Source organism: Colossoma macropomum, unplaced genomic scaffold (assembly GCF_904425465.1).
Source record: "Colossoma macropomum unplaced genomic scaffold, Colossoma_macropomum, whole genome shotgun sequence".
Lineage (NCBI taxonomy): Eukaryota > Metazoa > Chordata > Actinopteri > Characiformes > Serrasalmidae > Colossoma > Colossoma macropomum.
In genome coordinates this window covers 42,562,258-42,584,409 of record NW_023494802.1, presented here as the reverse complement: position 1 = coordinate 42,584,409, position 22,152 = coordinate 42,562,258, and the positions used below count along the sequence as shown (strand labels likewise).

Sequence of the window (22,152 nt, the reverse complement as noted above, 5' to 3'; positions counted from 1 at the left end):
CCTGCTCTGACTATGTCCTTATTATGTCAGTGATTCTTCCTAAAAGTGTAACTACACACCAATAAAGCTGAAGCTGAACTGAATTTCAAATGAGTGAGAGACTTAAAAAACGAAGAAAGAAAGAAAGAGTGAGAGAAAGAAGAGGAAACAGGGAAGAGTGTAAGCAGATGTGCGATTAGAGCGAGAGAGGGAGAGTGAGCAGTACTGGAGTCATTGTGTATTGTGTATATTCCTCTGGTGTAATCACCGTCCCCCCGGGCTTAACAGCGTCCCCCAAATCTCCGTCACGAGACCTCCTTCCTCCTCACACTCCCATAATCCCACACTGCGCTCCAGTGCTAATGCTAATCCAGCTGCCGGTTGTGCCAGTGAGGAGGATCAGCCCAATCTGGGGGAAAATGTTCTCCTTTTACCGTTTACAGCCGGCGAGGAATCTCACATAATCATAAACCAGAGCGAACTCCAACCCAGAGCAACACCGTCACGCGTCCCCACGGCAACCTCAGTCACGTGTCTCCATGGCAGCGAGCAGTGATCCGTCTCTGAGGCAACACAGTCACACAATTCCAAGTTGGTGGATCTCCGAGGCAACATACAGTCAAGCGTCTCCTTAGCAACACGAAGAAACAAATCCTGGTGGCAACACAAAGTGAGGTATATCCATGGCAACATACAGTAAGTCAACTGTCTCCACGGTAACGCACAGTCGCTTGTCTACGTGACAATAACGTCATATGTTCCCTTGGTAGCTCACGGCAATGAATCCCGGAAGCGACACGCAGTCACATGTCTCCATGGCAACATACAGTCAGTCGTATCTCTGCTGTGAGACATAATTATGCATCTACGCGATGTGTTTCCTTAGCAACTTACAATCATTTGTCTCCAATGGCAACCCAATCGTGCATCCCTGTGGCAACAGACAGTCAGTCTCAAGTCTCAGTGACAACAGTCACAGTTCTCCGTGGCGACAGTCGGTCACGTATCTCCGTGGAAGGTCTTCATGACAACATGCAGCAGTATGTTTCCATGGAAACTCAAAATCATGTGTCTCAGTGGTAACAGTCACAGGTCTCCATGGTAACACATACCCAAGTCCCTGCAGCAACCCCTGTCTGTATGGTTATTAGGAGTCCCCCCTCAGTGACGGAGTACGTGCTGAGATGCGTCTCCAGGGAGCCACGGGGTGCACGTTCCTGCGAGAACATCACCAACACACACACACACGTTCTAAAGGCCACCACTGTGATTGGCCAACACTGCAACCCATTCATTCCATTCTCCGCCCACTCACCATCTCAGCCAATCAGAACAACCTGCCCACACACCCTGCGTACAGCACACACTCTGCTAACATTCCACCACCCACTACACACACACACTCACACACACACACACACACACACACACACACACACACTCTTCTTTTACTACACTCTCAGATTGGGGAGAACAGGGTGAGGACCAGACAGACAGATGACACTATAAAGATAATCTGATATGATTTATAACAGATAATAATACAGCAGTGTGATCCAGTGGATTAAGAGCAGGTGAAGCTCAGCACAGTGAAGCCTCCACAATAAACACTGTACAGTTACACACTGAACTCATAGCTCAGCCTGAACTGAGTCATGATTTCAAATAACTCTGATGTTGAATGATTTAATTGTCTGGTCACAGATTAAAGAAGCATAAAGCTTTCTTTCAGTCTGCAGTCCGTGTCCTGCATCAGCCCGAATGTGCTGCCCGGCTTTAGACCGTTCTATAGCAGCACCAGCCAAGCCTTTGTTCTTTACTTTGGTCATGCTTGTTAAACAATCTGCAGCCTTCCACCACTCACTGAACATCGTCCTCACAAAGCAAACATGGGCGTTGACTGACACTGCACTGTAATGAACAGGAGTCAGAGGCCACCATTCGTTTACTTAATTTCCAGTCAAAAACAAGCATATAGTACAAGTTACTGAGTTTTCAGGAGGTGTTTGTGAGGATGGAAGATAATCCACTCACATAAGGAAGAAGAAAGGCAAAGAAATAAAAGCACAGGAGTTTCCAAATCTGATTAAAACCAGAGAATCTATGTCTCAGAGAATACGTCTCCTAACAACCACCTGGAAGAGCTGGTCGACCCCAAAACTGCCCCCATCAGATAAGCAGCACTTAAAGCTTTCATCTCTGAGAGAGAGGAGAAAATCAAGCTGATCAGATCTGAAAACATCCACAGGTGTTTCTGTCCATCCTTCCACTGTGAGAAGACGACTCAGCGCTGTGGGTCTGAAAGGATGTGTAGCTGATCAAGAAGAACCTCACTGAGAAAAGGAGACGGACACATCAAACAAAGAAGCTGAACGATGGACTGACCACCCCAGAGTCCAGACCTCAACACCACTGAATGTGTTTGATTACTTCAGAAAATCATCAACCAGCTTCTAAGACTGAACTGTGGAGCTGTGTCTGCAGATTCTCTGAGGAACTGAAAGTGAGTCTCCTGAAAGAAGCTGGAATAAAGGGAAAGAGTGACTCACTGACTCACAGCTGAGAGTAGAGTTAGCTGTTCTGTGTTGTTTTCTCTTGAATATGTTTCTTTTTCCCTGAAAAAAGGAATTCCTTGTACACAATTACTAATTGACTGGAATTCAAATGAAATAAAATTGTGCACAGTACTGTGCTCACAACAAACCTGATAAAGCAAAAAAGGCAATTTAATTTAACCCAATCTAATATAATCCAATAATAATAATAACAGGCTACAGTGACAGAAGCCAACTAATAGTCAGCGATGTTCAGGGGAGTTTGATCAAACAGTGGTATACTGTATTTTCACTGTTAAAGCACTGAAAAATGATCAGTACATTTTTTTGCAAAATAAGGTTAAACACATATAAATAAACCGTACATATAATGTATTTTATCACTGCTGTTGTTAATTTACAGAAACAGAAAGTAAGTTCACCTTTACTCCATAGATATTTGTGTTTGTTTAGTGGTTTTTACTGTTCTTATTATCATTTTTATTATTATGTTGTGTGTCAGGATGCCTAGTTGAACTAGTGAAACTGTTAAATTGCAGTAAAGTAGTAAGTACAGAAAGAATTTAAGTGACTGTACCCCTCAGTTTATCCTCCCACCGCTCTGAAACACTTCATACCCTTTAGTTCAGTGCTTTCTCTGGACGTTTCCTGAGCAGACGCTGACCCCGGGTCAGCACATAACTCAGTAAAGTGAATAAAGCTTCACTCCGTGTCCAGCGTTCCAATAAATATTGACATGAGGATAAAATGTCAGAGTAACAGACTGATGAGCCAGATTAAACAGAATTTTACTGACTTCTCCTTTTTCTAACACACACACATCCAGAGGCCAGTTCACATAAACACACACACACACACACTCACACTCACACTGTCTGTGTCACACACACATGCCCACACACATTTCTGCACAGCCTGTGTGCTGTAGCTCTGAATCACTGAAACAACTGACCACACACTACACTGTAATACACTACAGTACTGTGTTAAAGTCACAGACAGATTTATTTCATTTCCACTCAAAACTGCCAGTAAGTACAAGCTATTCATTTTCAGCCTCAGGAAAAAAGCAGAAAACACATTTAACAGACAACTAAATCCAACAGCTTCCATTCTTTTCAGGAGACTCGCCTCCAAAGGTCAGTCTTAGAACTTGGTTTAGCACTTTCTGCATCTCACCATCCAAGCACTTTGACTTACTCCTTCCATATGCAAGCAGATTATCTTATATCTAATCACAAATATCTCCTGAAAAACCAATAATAAATCAATACAATATTAAACTATAAGACTCTATACTACAGTGTAACACTATAACACTACACTATACTACAGTATAACACTATAACACTACACTATACTACAGTACAACACTATAACACTACACTATACTACAGTATAACACTATAACACTACACTATACTACAGTATACACTATAACACTACACTATACTACAGTATAACACTATAACACTACACTATACTACAGTATAACACTATAACACTACACTATACTACAGTATAACACTATAACACTACACTATACTACAGTATTACACTATACCACTACACTATACTACAGTATTACACTATAACATTACACTACACTACAGTATAACACTATACCACTACACTATACTACAGGTAACACTATAACACTACACTATACTACAGTGTAACACTATAACACTACACTATACTACAGTGTAACACTATAACTCTACACTATACTACAGTGTAACACTATTACACTACACTATACTACAGTATAACACTATAACACTACACTATACTACAGTATAACACTATAACACTACACTATACTACAGTAGTACACTATAACACTACACTATACTACAGTATTACACTATAACACTACACTATACTACAGTATAACACTATAACACTACACTATACTACAGTATAACACTATAACACTACACTATACTACAGTATTACACTATAACAATACACTATACTACAGTACAACACTAACACTACACTATACTACAGTACAACACTATAACACTACACTATATTACTGTATTACACTATAACACTACACTATACTACAGTATTACACTATAACATTACACTACACTACAGTATAACACTATACCACTACACTATACTACAGTGTAACACTATAACTCTACACTATACTACAGTGTAACACTATTACACTACACTATACTACAGTGTAACACTATAACTCTACACTATACTACAGTGTAACACTATTACACTACACTATACTACAGTATAACACAATACCACTACACTATACTACAGTATAACACTATAACACTACACTATACTACAGTATAACACTATAACACTACACTATACTACAGTATTACACTATAACACTACACTATACTACAGTACAACACTATAACACTACACTATACTACAGTATTACACTATAACACTACACTATACTACAGTATAACACTATAACACTACACTATACTACAGTATTACACTATAACACTACACTATACTACAGTATAACACTATAACACTACACTATACTACAGTAGTACACTATAACACTACACTATACTACAGTACAACACTATAACACTACACTATACTACAGTATAACACTATAACACTACACTATACTACAGTATAACACTATAACACTACACTATACTACAGTATAACACTATAACACTACACTATACTACAGTATAACACTATAACACTACACTATACTACAGTATAACACTATACACTACACTATACTACAGTATAACACTATAACACTACACTATACTACAGTATAACACTATAACACTACACTATACTACAGATACACTAAACATACACTATACTACGTACACACTAACACTACACTATACTACAGTACAACACTATAACACTACACTATATACTGTATTACACTATAACACTACACTATACTACAGTATACACTAACATACACACTACAGTATACACTAACACTACACTAACTACAGTGTAACACTATAACTACACTATACTACAGTGTAACACTATACACTACACTATACTACAGGTAACTATAACTCACTATACTACAGTAACACTATACACTACACTATACACAGTATAACACATACACTACACTATACTACAGTATAACACTATAACACTACACTATACTACAGTATAACACTATAACACTACACTATACTACAGTATAACACTATAACACTACACTATACTACAGTATAACACTATAACACTACACTATACTACAGTATAACACTATAACACTACACTATACTACAGTACAACACTATAACACTACACTATACTACAGTATACACTATAACACTACACTATACTACAGTACAACACTATAACACTACACTATACTACAGTATTACACTATAACACTACACTATACTACAGTACAACACTATAACACTACACTATACTACAGTATAACACTATAGCACTACACTATATTACTGTATAACACTATAACACTACACTATACTACAGTATAACACTAACACTACACTATACTACAGTACAACACTATAACACTACACTATACTACAGTATACACTAACACTACACTATACTACAGTATAACACTATAACTCTACACTATATTACTGTATTACACTATAACACTACACTACACTACAGTATAACACTATAACACTACACTATACTACAGTATAACACTATAACACTACACTATATACTGTATACACTATAACACTACACTATACTACAGTATAACACTATAACACTACACTATACTACAGTACAACACTATAACACTACACTATACTACAGTATAACACTATAACACTACACTATACTACAGTATTACACTATAACACTACACTATACTACAGTATAACACTATAACACTGCACTATACTACAGTATACACTATAACACTACACTATACTACAGTATACACTATAACACTGCACTATACTACAGTATAACACTATAACACTACACTATACTACAGTATAACACTATAACACTACACTGTACTACAGTATAACACTATAACACTACACTATACTACAGTATTACACTATAACAATACACTATACTACAGTACAACACTAACACTACACTATACTACAGTACAACACTATAACACTACACTATATTACTGTATTACACTATAACACTACACTATACTACAGTATTACACTATAACACTACACTATACTACAGTATAACACTATAACACTACACTATATTACTGTATTACACTATAACACTACACTATACTACAGTATAACACTATAACACTACACTATACTACAGTATAACACTATAACACTACACTATACTACAGTATTACACTATAACACTACACTATACTACAGTACAACACTATAACACTACACTATACTACAGTATACACTATAACACTACACTATACTACAGTACAACACTATAACACTACACTATACTACAGTATTACACTATAACACTACACTATACTACAGTATAACACTATAACACTACACTATACTACAGTATAACACTATAACACTACACTATACTACAGTACAACACTATAACACTACACTATACTACAGTATAACACTATAGCACTACACTATATACGTATAACACTATAACACTACACTATACTACAGTATAACACTAACACTACACTATACTACAGTACAACACTATAACACTACACTATACTACAGTATAACACTAACACTACACTATACTACAGTATAACACTATAACTCTACACTATATTACTGTATTACACTATAACACTACACTATACTACAGTATAACACTATAACACTACACTATACTAACACTACAATATACTACAGTATAACACTATAACACTACACTATATACGTAACACTATAACACTACACTATATACTGTATACACTATAACACTACACTATACTACAGTATAACACTATAACACTACACTATACTACAGTATTACACTATAACACTACACTATACTACAGTGTAACACTATAACACTACACTATATACGTATTACACTATAACACTACACTATACTACAGTATAACACTATAACACTACACTATACTACAGTACAACACTATAACACTACACTATACTACAGTATAACACTATAACACTGCACTATACTACAGTATTACACTATAACACTACACTGTACTACAGTATAACACTATAACACTACACTATACTACAGTATTACACTATAACACTACACTATACTACAGTATAACACTATAACACTACACTATACTACAGTATACACATACACACTATACTACAGTATACACTATAACACTCACTATACTACAGTAACACTATACACTACACTATACTACAGTACACACATGACACTACACTATACTACAGTATAACACTATACACTACACTATACTACAGTATAACACTATAACACTACACTATACTGCAGTATACACTATAACACTGCACTATACACAGTATACACTACACTATACACTATAACACAGTATAATACACTACACTACAGCACCATGTTACACTACACTATTACACTATAACACAGTATAATACACTACACTACAGCACCATGTTACACTACACTATTACACTATAACACAGTATAATACACTACACTACAGCACCATGTTACACTACACTATTACACTATACACAGTATAACACTACACTACAGCACAGTTAACACTACACATACACTATACACAGTATAACACATAACACTACAGCACCATGTTACACTAGCAGTATTACACTATAACACAGTATATACACTACACTACAGCACCATGTTACACTACACTATTACACTATAACACAGTATAACACTACACTACACTACAGTACAACACTATACACTACACTATACTACAGTATACACTATAACACTGCACTATACTACAGTATAACACTATAACACTACATATACTACAGTACAGCACTGTAACACTGCACTATTACACTATAAACACGTATAATACACTACACTACAGCACCATGTAACACTACACTATTACACTATAACACAGTATAATACACTACACTACAGCACCATGTTACACTACACTATACACTATAACACAGTATAACACTACACTACAGCACCATGTATACACTAACATACACTATACACAGTATAACTACACTACACTATACTACAGTATACACTAACACTTTAACACTACACTAACTCAGTATAATACAATATACACTATGCCATGTTCCAATGTACTTAAGTATTAATGTATAATGTTCTACAGTATGGTACAATGTTACACTGTAATGCAGTATTTCACTATAACAGCACCGTGTTACACTACACTATTACACTATAACACAGTATAATACACTACACTACAGCACCATGTTACACTACAGCACACTCTACACACTGGCATACACCACAAGTACAATGCCATAACAAACTGTATACTACTGTGCACTATACCGCCATAACACAATCTCAGACAATAAAATACTATAAACTAAAATAAAACTACAATTTTTAACTGTAATATTGAGGTTATCCAATCTGTGCCATGACCCATAATTCACAGTGCATAATCTAGAACACTACACTACATTATACCAAACATAACCCTGTTTATTACACTGTTATACAGCTTTATAGTCCAGAACACTGTATTCTAACGTGTGATGACCTCGTATATGAAACGATTAGTGATATTATAGCTCTGTTTATGGCTCTGCAGTGTAGTGAGTTACGAAATCTGCTTCCTGCGCTGTGTTTATTTCTCAGGAAGTGTCTGAGCTCTCAGTGCTGATCTGTTACCCTCACATATTCAGTGGATTTAACTTTTTATACACTTTAGCAGCCCCCCTCCCTCCCTCTAATAACGCTCCCTTCAGCCACAGCCTCCCTCTCTCTCTCCCTCTCTCTCTCTACCTCTCTCTCTCTCTCTCTCTGCTGATCTGTTACCCTCACATATTCAGAGGTTTTCACTTTTTATACACTTTACCAGCCCCCCTCCCTCCCCTAATAACGCTCCCTTCAGCCACAGCCTCCCTCTCTCTCTCCCTCTCTACCTCTCTCTCTCCCTCTCTCTCTCCCTCTCTACCTCTCTCTCTCTCTCTCTCTGCTGATCTGTTACCCTCACATATTCAGAGGTTTTCACTTTTTATACACTTTACCAGCCCCCCTCCCTCCCCTAACAACGCTCCCTTCAGCCACAGCCTCCCTCTCTCTCTCTCTGTCTCTCTCTCTCTCTCTGCCACTGGCTCTGCTCCTCCACTCCTCCCCCTTTGCTCATGAACAGAGCCTCTATTCATATCTAACACCACAGACAGAGAGAGAGAGAGAAAATACAGAGAGCGAGAAAGAAAGAAAAAGAGAGAAAATAGAGAGAGAGACAGAGAGAGAACATAGAGAGGGGGAGAGTAAATAGAGAATGAGAGAAAGAAAATATAGAGAAAGAGCAAGAAAGACAAGAAAGAGAGAAAATAGAGAAAGAGAGAGAGACAGAGAGAGAAACAGAGAGAGAAAGAGAGACAGAGAGAGAAAGAGAGAAACAGAGAATAGAGAGGGGGAGAGTACACATAGAATGAGACAGAGAAAAGAGAAAGAGAGGGAGAGAAAAAACAGCGAGAGAGCAAGAAAGAAAAAAGAGAGAGAATATAAAAAGAGAGAAAATAGAGAGAGAGAATGTAGAGAGCGCGAGAGCGAGAGAAAATAGAAAAAGAAAAAATAGAGAAAGAGGGAGAGAGGGAGAGAAAATACAGAGAGAGAGAGCAAGAAAGAAAAAAGAAAAAAGAAAAATAAAGAATGAGAGAAAGAAAATAGAGAGAGACAGAGAGAGAGAGAGAGCAATACAGATAAAGACAGAGAGAGAGACAGAGAGAGAGAGAGAGAGAGAGAGAGAGAGAGAGAGAGAGAGAGAGAGAGACAGTGAAGCTGCTGAATGGACATTTTAATACAGGCATTGCTGATTAAGTCAAACTTGAATCTATGATATTTTTATGAATGGATTAATGAAGTTTAATGTAGTTAAATGTAGATAAACGTAGTTTAATGTTGATTAACGAAGTTAAATGTAGTTTAATGAAGTTAAATGTAGTTTAATGTAGTTAAATGTAGTTAAATGTAGTTTAATGAAGTTAAATGTAGTTTAATATAGTCTAATATAGTCTAATGTAGTCTAATGGCGGCCGGTCTGACCGGTGGGGCTGCAGCAGCAGCAGTGAAGTGTGTTTATCACTTCCTGCAGAACTCAGCGAGACCTCTCGTCGCTGCAGAGCGACACGCTTCTGTGATCATGATTTACTGACGTTCCTGCAGCTCTGACTGCTCTTAATGTACTAAATGTTCTAAATATCTGCCACTGACCCACCCAGCGGTCACACAGGGGGTCATTTACTACTCAACAACAAATAATCAGACCCTTCACTTCCCTTCCCGTCTCACAGAGAGGCTCTGAGTAACGGTGCTTAATCACAGAGCTCAGAGCGGGACTTATCATTAATCTCTCATCAGCGTCAGCGTCACCGGCGCCCCTTCCCACAATCCCCCAGGCTCACTGCCTGCTCGTTCAGCACAGTTAGCCTGTTAGCATTAGCACACCCCAGAGATGTTCACTGTGATTCTGATGGCTGTGTGTCTGTGTGGGTCACAGGGGTGAACGTGTGCATATCAGGGCTACGCTAAGCTAAGGCCACCGCCAGGCCGCTGTCACAGTTTTAGTGTGATACTCAGGATCCCAGGTCTTTTCTCAAACAAACAGGCGTGTAAGAAATGATACGGTTCAATAACGATCAGAATTACGCTCTAACTGTTGACCCCAACTCTGAGGGGCCAAGCATTTCAATCTCAGACAAAATCACAGAGGAAAACTCCTCCAACATCACTGTGATATATGTGCTAACTTATGGCTGGTGTGTTAGCTCAGGGCTAACATATTAACTGGTGTAAAGTATATTAGACTGTACATTACGTTATGGCTAGTCTGTTAGCTTGGGACTAAACTATGAACTGGTGGCTTGTGTGTTAGACTGTGGCGAGTGTGTTAGCAGTGGGCTAACATATAATCTCATAGCTGGAGTGTAAGACTGCTTAGCATATTAATAGGTGTCCAGCATGTAGGACCATGGCTAGTGTGCTAATTTATGGCCAGCATGTTAGCTCTGGATATGATAAAGCAGAGTTTTTGTTCAGTGTTTCTGTGGTGCTAATAAAACAGCCTGAATGTATCAGGCTAAACTCCACTGAGCCAGTCTAAAGATCTAACGTTGTGCTTTCATGATGTTGAATGAAAATGAAAACTTCACCATAGTAACATTAATATATTACCATAAGGAACATTTCCAACAAGCCCTTATTTAGCTGTTTGTGTGTTCGTGTGTGTGTGTGTGTGTGTGTGTGTGTGTGTGTGTGTGTGTGTTTGTGTGTGTGTGTGTGTGTGTGTGTTCGTGTGTGTGTGTGTTCGTGTGTGTGTGTGTGTGTTCGTGTGTGTGTGTGTGTGTGTGTGTGTGTGTGTGTGTGTGTGTGTTTGTGTGTGTGTGTGTGTGTGTGTGTTCGTGTGTGTGTGTTGTGTGTGTGTGTGTGTGTGTGTTTGTGTGTGTGTGTGTGTGTTCGTGTGTGTGTGTGTGTTCGTGTGTGTGTGTGTGTGGTATTTGATCAGTGTGTGTGACGGCAGACAGTCTAGTGTGAAGTGCAGCTCCACGCACTCTAAATATACACCAGAGAGAGAGAGAGAGGGGGAGAGAGGAGAGAGAGAGAGAGAGAGATAACAATACTGTCATAACTGGGCCCTGACAGTCAATCTGGGCAACACTAAAACTGTAATCTTACAGAAAAAGGCCAGATTTCAGGAAAATAGACACCTTTTAACTCTAGGAAACCTCCACACTAGAACATTAGCTACACTGTGATTAGCTAGAACTGAAACTCAGAGCCTCAGGAAACTCTGATCTGGGAGTGAATGCACCAAAGGAAAAAGCATGAAGAGCCCGATCCAGATTTGGTGTAAAACCTGTGATAGTGATACTGCGCTTTATGGGGTCCACTGCACTGAACTAAACCCAGTCAGCTGGTCCTGAGAGTAACCCATTGACCTGAACCCAGTCCCCTCTGTCAGCTGGACCTGAGACTAACCCACTGACCTGAACCCAGTCCCCTCTGTCAGCTGGTCCTGAGACTAACCCACTGACCTGAACCCAGTCCCCTCTGTCAGCTGGACCTGAGACTAACCCGTTGACCTGAACCCAGTCCCCTCTGTCAGCTGGACCTGAGACTAACCCACTGACCTGAACCCAGTCCCCTCTGTCAGCTGGACCTGAGACTAACCCACTGACCTGAACCCTTTCCCCTCTGTCAGCTGGTCCTGAGACTAACCCACTGACCTGAACCCAGTCCCCTCTGTGAGCTGGTCCTGAGACTAACCCATTGACCTGAACCCAGTCCCCTCTGTGAGCTGGTCCTGAGACTAACCCATTGGCCTGAACCCAGTTCCCTCTGTCAGCTGGTCCTGAAACTAACTAACCCAGTGACCTAAACCCAGAGACAGAGAGAGACAGAGAAAGATAGATATATAGAGAAAGAGAAAAAAACGGACTGTTTGAGTAAAAGAGGAAGAAGAAGAGAGAAAAGAGAACCGAGCTACACCCTGCTGTAGAGAGGAGAGAACTAATTAAACATCACAGACAGAACAGAACTCAGAATAGAACGTCTGACCGAAATATAAAGCCCTGAAGCTCCGCCCACACAGAAATAAAGTGCCTGATACTGTTTACACACAACACTGTGATAGTATATATAGTGTGTTATAGAATGTATGATTATAGTAACCTGTTCCATTTAGTCAGCTGTGGCGGCCCAGCTACTGCATCTTAGTTAGCTGAGCTAGCCTGGTTAGCCTATAGTAGCCTTCTAGCAGATAGTGCTGAGAAATGTAGGCTCATAAACATTTTCGATGGTGAATTGGAGGAGTAATTATCTATTTAGATATACATTTATATATTTAAATTTTGTAAAGATGTGTAACTGAATTTAAAAAATATGATGAAGTGTGGATGTTATGTAATTTTACCTGCAGATAGTAATATATTAGGACTTAATTCTAAATATGTAATCATAAAAATGTTACTGACTCTTCACTCTTGATATTCTACAGTCGTTTTAGACTCTTCTACAGTTCTGCTCATCATTCAGAACTCATCTAACATTTTCTTACTACTATTTACATATTCATAATAAATGGTTGACACCTTAGTTTGTATAGTAGTAGCATTATAACTGAATGCAATCAGAGCAGTTTATATTAATGACATCATTGATTCCAAAGTTATGAATTACTGAGAGTTCCTAGAGTGAGTGTCTGTACTTCGTACAGTGTCTATGAAGATCTACGTTCAAGGATATTTTCTCACTTTTTAGGAAGCTGATAATCTCCAGGGCTGGAGTTCCTGAAGTATCTTAGCCCAAAGATGGTTCTTCAATGGTGGAGTGAGCATCACACTGAGCACTCTCTCTCTCCTCCAGTTAAGATGATATGAATGCTGTAGTGAATTCTGGGAAACTGGGCCCTCGTTTGTTTCAGAAAATAGTCCAACTCCTCCGCATAAACTGAGGATTTAAAAATGACCATTTTCTCTGCACGATATCTGAAACATGTTTTGTTTTCTGCAGGACGCTGTGTTGATGTTGAAATGTGAACACCCCTATGAGTATGAGCGAACACCTGGGCAGTGGGCGGAGACTAAAGTTAACGGAGAGGAACTTTTCGCACTGCAGCTTCTGACTGTGTGTGTGTGGACGATGTCTGCACATGTTGAACAGACGCTGTAACACACACACACACACACACGCTTAGACCACACACACCTGCCCTTTCACACACACACAGCTGGGTGTGGTTTGAGAGAAAGCGCCTGCGGGAGAAACAGTAGAGCACTGAAAAACCTCTCAAGAACATTCAGTACACCAAGACTACCAGAGCTGGACCTTTAGCTCAGGATATAAACCTCAAAACTCCATCAAAAAAGCCCAGCCCTACAACAACTCCTATGGGACTCATAATACTATGTTAGCAACATTTATTAGCCGTTCTTGATTGAACACAGTCACCTGAAGCTTCTAACTGACATTCAGATGTATTTGAGCTCGTATGTTATCAGTTCTACAGTGACTCAGTGAAGAGTCCTGCCGCAAATTTCACACATGAATTACACGGGTTATTTTTACACACTTCACATCTGACCTATACGTGACTTCTCTGTGAGGGCCTCATCTCGTCAGCCCCCGTACCTGCTGTCAGATCAGTGCTACCTCTGTGTCGATCACACTCTAAAAGGAGAAGATCCTCAGCTTTCTGCCTGCAGGTGTTAAATAATACCTCCCTGGCTAAGCTAGTGTCCTAAAACACAGCTGATCGACAGTTACAGCGCCAGTGCTGCTCAGCAACAAAGGGCCACAGCGTGAAGCCCTCAGTAAGACAAGGCAGCGCAGTGCACCTCACGTTTTTCAACCTTCGGAAAAACACCTTAGAAAATTAAGATTTAAAACTTTAGTGTTTGATGGATCAGAACGTCTGGAGGCGTAGAGGAGAGATCCGGAACCGAAAGCTGTTCTTTAAACTAGCTCACAAGTATTCAACAACTTTTTTGAGGATACAAAATTCCTGTTATTTTTTACTGTATTTATGTTTGTTTGCTTTTATTCTAACACAGTTTACCGAAGATAATGGGAAGAGATAATTTAAACAATGTGTCCAGGTGGCTTAGACTTTCGCAATTTGCTAATATTTATACACACACACAGTTATATTATATACTACAGAATATATATATATGTTTTACGTTATGTGTATACATATATGTGTGTGTGTATGTGTGTGTGTGTGTGTGTGTGTGTTGCTGCTGTTGGAACAAAACCTCGTATCTCCAAAATGGTAACTTTACAGGAGAAGGAAAAAACATACTTTACTTTTAATGTAAGTCAATGGAACCAGACTTTTTTCCAAGCAATTTTGGGCCGTTTCTTTTGGTCCATTCATCTTCAAATTGTCAAGCAATGCAAAGAGCAACAGGCATTTTCAGATTATGCCAAACCCTAAAAAATGTCCAAAATGGAGATACAAGGTTTTGTTCTGACAGCAGCGACATACAGAGTATATAATATAGTAGAGATAACAGGATACAGGTATCGACTCATACTGATCCGATATTTCCTCTTTAAAAACTACAGATCTGAGAATTTGATTCATTCTTCTTTCTCTCCCACATCCCATTCAGCACTCTCTAATGATAACAGCCCCGTATTGATACCTGAGAGCAGATCAGATCTCCAATAAATACAGAACAGGAAAAAACAGAACGGACAAATAAAGCAGCGCATCTGACCTCTCATCGCTGACCAGCTCGAAGGCCCCCCCAACTCCGAACATGGACTGAGCCAGGGCCAGAGCTGAGGGGGTCTGGATCGGAGTGAGGGTCGGGTGGAACGGTCCGTCTCGAGCAGTGTGGGGGCCGGGGGACGCCGGCTGGGAGCGAGTCGCTCTGAACTGGGAGGAGAAACAAACACACTTCAGTAACCTGACTGTGGATGAACTGGAGCTCATGATTACTCAGTTAAACTCAAAGACAATAATCAGTTAAACTTCACCTCTTAATGAAGGAGCAGCGATCAGTGGTGAGTCTACATGGTAAAGTAGTTCTATATGTTAAATTCTCCTACTGCTCACTATTACAGTTATAACCTGGGCCTTTTCACCACAGGGTTTCATATATTTACTAATGACGTCTTTTTAAAGGCTTCCCAGTATATTTTTCCAGTACGGTGTTCCAGAATATTAGAGGCTCCGGAAGGCTTTGTTTATCATTTTTAAAGTCCATTTTAACTCTAATTACTCGATTACTAATATACTGTATAGTAACAGATACAGTATGTACCCTTTCTGTCAAAAGTTTGGGGACACCTACCTTTCCCAAAATTACCATGTTTGCTTTGTCAGTTTTGCAATATCTCTCCACAATAAAGCAGGTTTATTTACAGCATCACAAATATTCACAAATATAAGTGGCAATATTAGTGACGATGCTACATTGGTAATAGAGCTGAAGGCCACACCCACTCCTTCTCATTGTTGTGATGTCAGCACTCAGAACTTTCAGATATTTAAACAGCTTTGGACCAAAAGAGTTTCAATGGGAGCTTTTAACAAGAAAACTGTCATTATTCACTATTTATGAACCTCTTCATACCAAGAAGACACTCTGATGACCATAAGGCTGAGTGTAGAAGATAAACAGACACAAAGTATCAGCAAAGAGCTGTTTAATAATAATAATAATAAACTAAAACTTTTACAGGAGTTTTTATTTCTTCACTGAAAATTTGAAAACTCAAAATAAAACATACTACTCTACATACTACATACTAACTCCTGACAGGCAGAGTCTCTATATGTACAGTGGACTGATAGCAAAACTAATCTTACTGAACATTAAAATAGTGATATGAAGACAAAGACACAGGTATTAGCTGCCATTTCATGACTGTATCAGCACTTTTTCTGGTGCATGTAGCTCAGTCAAGAACAATAAAGTGATATTTCAACCCAAAATGGACTCCATCCCCACAAGTTGATCAGCCAAGTCATGTTTAGGGTCTGAGATCTGCTTCTTTAGCTGTAGCACTGGAGCTACGACGCTAATGTAGCTAACAAGAAATGGAATCTTGTAAACCACCGATTAGCATGGTGCTAACCGTCTAAACCCACAATCACACTACACATTAGCAGTTTTGTGCCACTTTGCGAGATGAGCACGACTGAGGTTGGTCCAGAAGATTGATGATGGAGAACATCCGTGTTGGTGCAGTTAGGAAACCACCCACCTCACTAAAAACACTGAAAATAAACTGTGGTGACAAAAGAGTGAACAAAGCTATATGAGATAATTATATATTCATGAAAGTACAGTGCTGCACACTGATTTGGTTGTAGGAGTGCGGTAGCTTAACAGCTGTGGTTAGCCAACAAGCTAACACTGCAGTTAGCAAGCTGGCTAAAATCCCTGCTGAAAAAAACAGCATAGACATGCAAACATGAGTTCCATGCTGGTCTAAACTGGTCTGTACTGGTTTAGGCAGGTCTGGTGCTGGTTTAGCTGATCACCCAGCATTGGTTGACCAGCATAGCATCTAAAAAGACAACATATGCTGGTTTTGTGACCAGCTACACTAATCTATGCTGGTTTTTCTAGAATGTTTCTAAAACAAAAAGTAAAACCACAATAATGAGCATAATTCAATCATAATATTATAGCCGCCACAGCGCTGCACTGCACACTGATCTGTAGTGATAAAGTGTAGATAACGGATGTGGTTGGCAGCTGTAGGTTGGTTAGCCAAAAAGCTAACACTGCAGTTAGCAAGCTGGCTATCTTGTCTAAAATCTTGCGTATCACAGTCTCTCTTTATTTACTGTCAGTGGGCAAGAAATGTTTAGGGTACTGTGACTAAATTAGGGCTTCCTCTGGTTTGGAGCTTCAGTGCTGCTATCTGAAGGCCCAAATTCACGTGTTGAAGTTCACCAGAGTGGAACGTGAGATTTTGTGCACACCTTGGATGTCTGCGGCGTGATATTGCTCATCGCTCGCGAACAATGTGACTAGGCCTAAACTGTCACATACTCACCTCAGGTGTATGAATGTGTTCAGTATCTCTAATAGAATTGATTTTATGGTTTCTGACACTGTATGACTCACTGTTATGTACAGACATGGACTAGAGTTTTACTGAAGCTCGTAACTCTGAATTTCCCACCCTCGACTAGGGAAAATGAAATAAAACACCCTCTCAACTTGGAATTGCTATACATGTTGCTATATGTTTATAATTTACTGCTGAGAGCCAAAAATCTTAGACGCTCTTTGTATTATTTTATAATAATAATGTTTACAAAGCAGATCACTGAAGAGACGCCATCTGTTTATAGTTTATAGCCCAGATTTGTGAAAAATGGGTCGACTTTCAGTAGAAAAACAAATTGTGAGTTCAGCTTCTTTTATTATAAGGGTTTAAAATTACATCACCCATCTATTTGACTGGAAAGAAGACAGTTACAGCTCTCATACGACCCCCACCTTTAGAATGTAGCTTATGAAATATTAAAGTTATGAAGTAAAAAATATGATGAAGTGCGTTTTGGAACCACCGGTGGTCTCAAGGAGTTAAAGAGGTTAAAGAACCTCTTCTGTAGTTTTAAATGAGATTAGCTTTAGATCAGTCAGCCTACAGACACAGTAGAAGGTTAAATTATAACTCTGACCATAAAATCCATTGTTTTGAGAACATAAATGCATCACAAATCACAAGTTACCCCTCATCTTTTACCGTTAGCTGTCCAGCTTGTTGCTAATGTACAACACTTCTTTTCATGGAGGCGCCCAAGTTTTTTCTCTCTACTATGTTTCACACCTGGGCAATATGAAATATTTATCGTTATCGTGATGAACTGTGTCAAAGTAAGTCACGCTACGCTTTTCTGAGAATATCGTTCAGTTTCTCTAATTTGCTTCTTTAGTTTTAGGACTGGAGCTACGAGACTAATGTAGCTCAGAAGAAATGGAAGCTTATAAACCACCAATAGGCACGGCGCTGACTGCATGTCTAAACCCTCAATCACGCTACGCGTTAGCAGTTTGTGCCAATTTACGAAAAAAAATACCGACAACAGAGCATAATTAGCCCTGGAATTAGCATCGTGTGTGAAATGTGGAATACAAATCATTGCATTCATAGCTGCTCACGGCAGTTTTGAAGGTGGCACTGCTTCACCTGTTTTGACTGTTCAGAAATAATAAATATCGCAACATGTTGTGTATCGTGAAAATGCATTTTTGCCACATCACCCAGCCTTACTTTCTGTAGTGTGAATGTGTGGAAGTTCAATGAAGCATACATTACTACATTAGCCACTACATTAGCCCTGTAGCTTCAGCGCTAAAGCTAAAAAAGCAAGCCAAACATGTCTCGGCTGATCAGTCGTATTTGGTGTAACTATCACTTTAAAACAGCAGTGAGTTTGTCCTTACCTTCCCCGTCGCGTCCATGTCCAGGCGCAGCGGCGGGGGTATTTTCCGGGAGCGGGGTGTGTTGGGCGTGAGCGGTGGTGGTGAGAGGAGGTGCGTGTCAGTGGTACGTGGGTGTGTGTGTGGGTGACGGTGGCCCGCTGTGGGCGGCGTCCACTCTGTACCCGGCCAGCTGGTGGGTGGTCCCCTGGGAGTGTACCATGTGACCCGCTCTCAGCCCTCGCACACCCAGGGGCTTTAGCACGGCCCCGCCCACCGGGCCCTCGGCCCCGCCCAGCCCCACCGTCTCCAGTGACTCCAGAGAGTGGGCGTGCCTCATGCTGTCAATCACCCGGCGGAGCCCGCGTTCCTCCGCCTCCCGCTCCATCACGTCCACACACGTCCAGCGGCCCCGCTTGTACGGCTCGCCCAGACCCTGTCCCAGTCGTACCACGCGGAACCGTGAGGCTCCGCCCCCGGCGCCCGTTTGGTCTAATGAGCTCTGCTTCCGCATGGTGACGGGAGTGCTGGGCTGGCTCAAAGTCTGGTATGTCTGGAGGGTTGGGCTTAGAGTGTGGCTGAAGGAGGGGCCATTTAGCATAGCTGTAGTGGGCGTGGCCTGGTCTCCAGAGTCTTTCTGAGCCCCATTGCTCATCAATGGGGAAGCAGCAGTTTCGGGGCTGACGGGCACTTTGGGGCCGGAGCTTTCCCCCACGGTCTGGTTGTAGTCGGAGGTGACGCTGGTGATTTGGAAGCCGCTCCGCTTCTTTCCGCCGCTCATCCTGACAAGAGAGTGCCTGAGTGAAGGTGCTTAGGTCCAAGTTACATCCTGATCTTCTCAGCAAACGAAGAAACTGGACACTTCGTTATAAACACAATGTCCTGCAGAGTGACCACCGAGCATCTGGTTAATATCTCGCAGCACAGGTAACCCCCTGCCCCCACCTACACTTATTCTAACTAAAGCTGGGCTTGTGCGCTCCCTCTCTCTTCATCAGCAGGCCCTCTGAGTCCGAGGGTTGTGCAATATCTGGACACAAACACCAGCTGCCCGCTGTGAGAGAGTGGACGTTATTTATAGTGCTGCTGCTGCTTTTCAGGGTTGTTCATGTTCAGCTCTGAGTGAGACCAGCACGAGCGGTAAAGGAGATATACCGGTGACAGGGGGCGGAGCCTTAAGACTGACTCGAGGGCGTGGCCTGTTGAACTAGCTGTCCACAAGCGGGAGCAGGTTTCGAGCCTTAATGTAAACACTGTTGCTAAAGTGAACTGAACCTGTATAAACAGTATCTGAGCACTAAACTACATAAAACTAACAGCAATATCCAGCAATGGGGCGGAGCCTGTAGCGATGAGGGGGTGTGGCTTGATGAATTCACTGGAAACAAGGGCAAGTTTCGAGCCTTAATGTAAACAACGTAACTAAACCAAAACAAACAGCAGCTACACACCAAACTAAACAAAGTTTATGGCGATATCCAGTGAAGGGGCGGAGCCTGTAGCGATAAAGGGGTGTGGCTTGTTAAACTAAAGTGCCCACATGCTGCACGTTTTGAGCCTGAATGTGAACACCTACTATAGGTAAACCGAATTAAACCAATACAAACAGCTGCACGTGCGCTATAAAACCAAATAAAAAAAAGTGTATAGTGTGAGGAGTGGGCGTGGCCTGCTAAAGCGCCCACATGCTACGAGCCTGAAGAGCTAAATGGAACTAAACCAACGCAAACAGCGGTTAAACTGGAGCAGCAGCTACGAACTGAACTGAAGTGAATCAGTGCAAACAGAGCGTTCACACTGCAAATAAACCAGATCAGCTATTACAGCATTAAACAAACCAGAACTAACTTCAGTCTGAACACTGAACAGGAGCGAACGAGGAAGAGGCTACAGTTCAGTCTTACAGTCTCTCTCCTTCTTTCTCTTCTCACTCTTTCTCTTTTTCTTTTTCACTCCTTCTTTCTCTTCTCACTCTCTTCCTTTTTCTTTTCACTCTTTCTCTTTTCTCTCCGCCTTTCTCTTTTCACTCTTTCTTTTTTACTCCCTTTTTCTCTTTTCACTCCTTTTCTCTCCCTCTTCCTCTTTTCACTCTTTCTTTCCTTCTTTCTCTTTTCACTCCATTTCTCTCCCTCTTCCTCTTTTCACTCTTTCTTTCCTTCTTTCTCTTTTCACTCCTTTTCTCTCCCTCTTCCTCTTTTCACTCTGTCTCTCTCCTTCTCTCTCTCTCTCTCTCTCTCTCTCTCTCCACGGTTTTCTGCTGGTATGAAAGCGGGGTTATGGACACGCGCAGGGGCAACACAGTGAAGCCCCAGTGGGGCACGAGGGGGTGCGGAAAGGCGGGGGGGGTATTAAAATTAAAACGAGCCAAAGACGTCACGTGGTACGCCGAGTACGTGCAGACTCGTAGCTCGCGCGACACAATCGCTGTTACCAATCAGCAAACAGCGCTGGGCGTCTCTGAACAACACTGTTATGACTATGAATAACAGTGATATTAATAACGGCAGTAATAACGCCAGTGTTAGTGCAGCGCGCGCAGCGGCGGTCAGAGAAAGCAGAAGGCGGAGAGCAGAAGTTCTCGGCGCGACCGCTCGCGGTCAGAG

The 22,152-nt window shown here is 40.8% G+C and overlaps 1 protein-coding gene across 1 annotated transcript in view; it reads right to left on the bottom strand.

Annotated features, from left to right (window-relative positions):
- zgc:153012 (uncharacterized protein LOC777626 homolog) overlaps positions 1-21,549 on the bottom strand; it is a 29,834-nt gene extending 8,285 nt beyond the window's left edge. Inside the window, exons 1-2 of the mRNA XM_036592275.1 lie at positions 19,674-21,549; positions 15,878-16,038 (exon numbers count right to left, since the gene is read on the bottom strand). Coding sequence (XP_036448168.1) covers positions 15,878-16,038; positions 19,674-20,330 — 818 coding nt within the window. The 5' untranslated portion in view covers positions 20,331-21,549. The remainder of the gene's footprint in view (positions 1-15,877; positions 16,039-19,673) is intronic.
- Between the last annotated feature and the right edge of the window lie 603 nt (positions 21,550-22,152).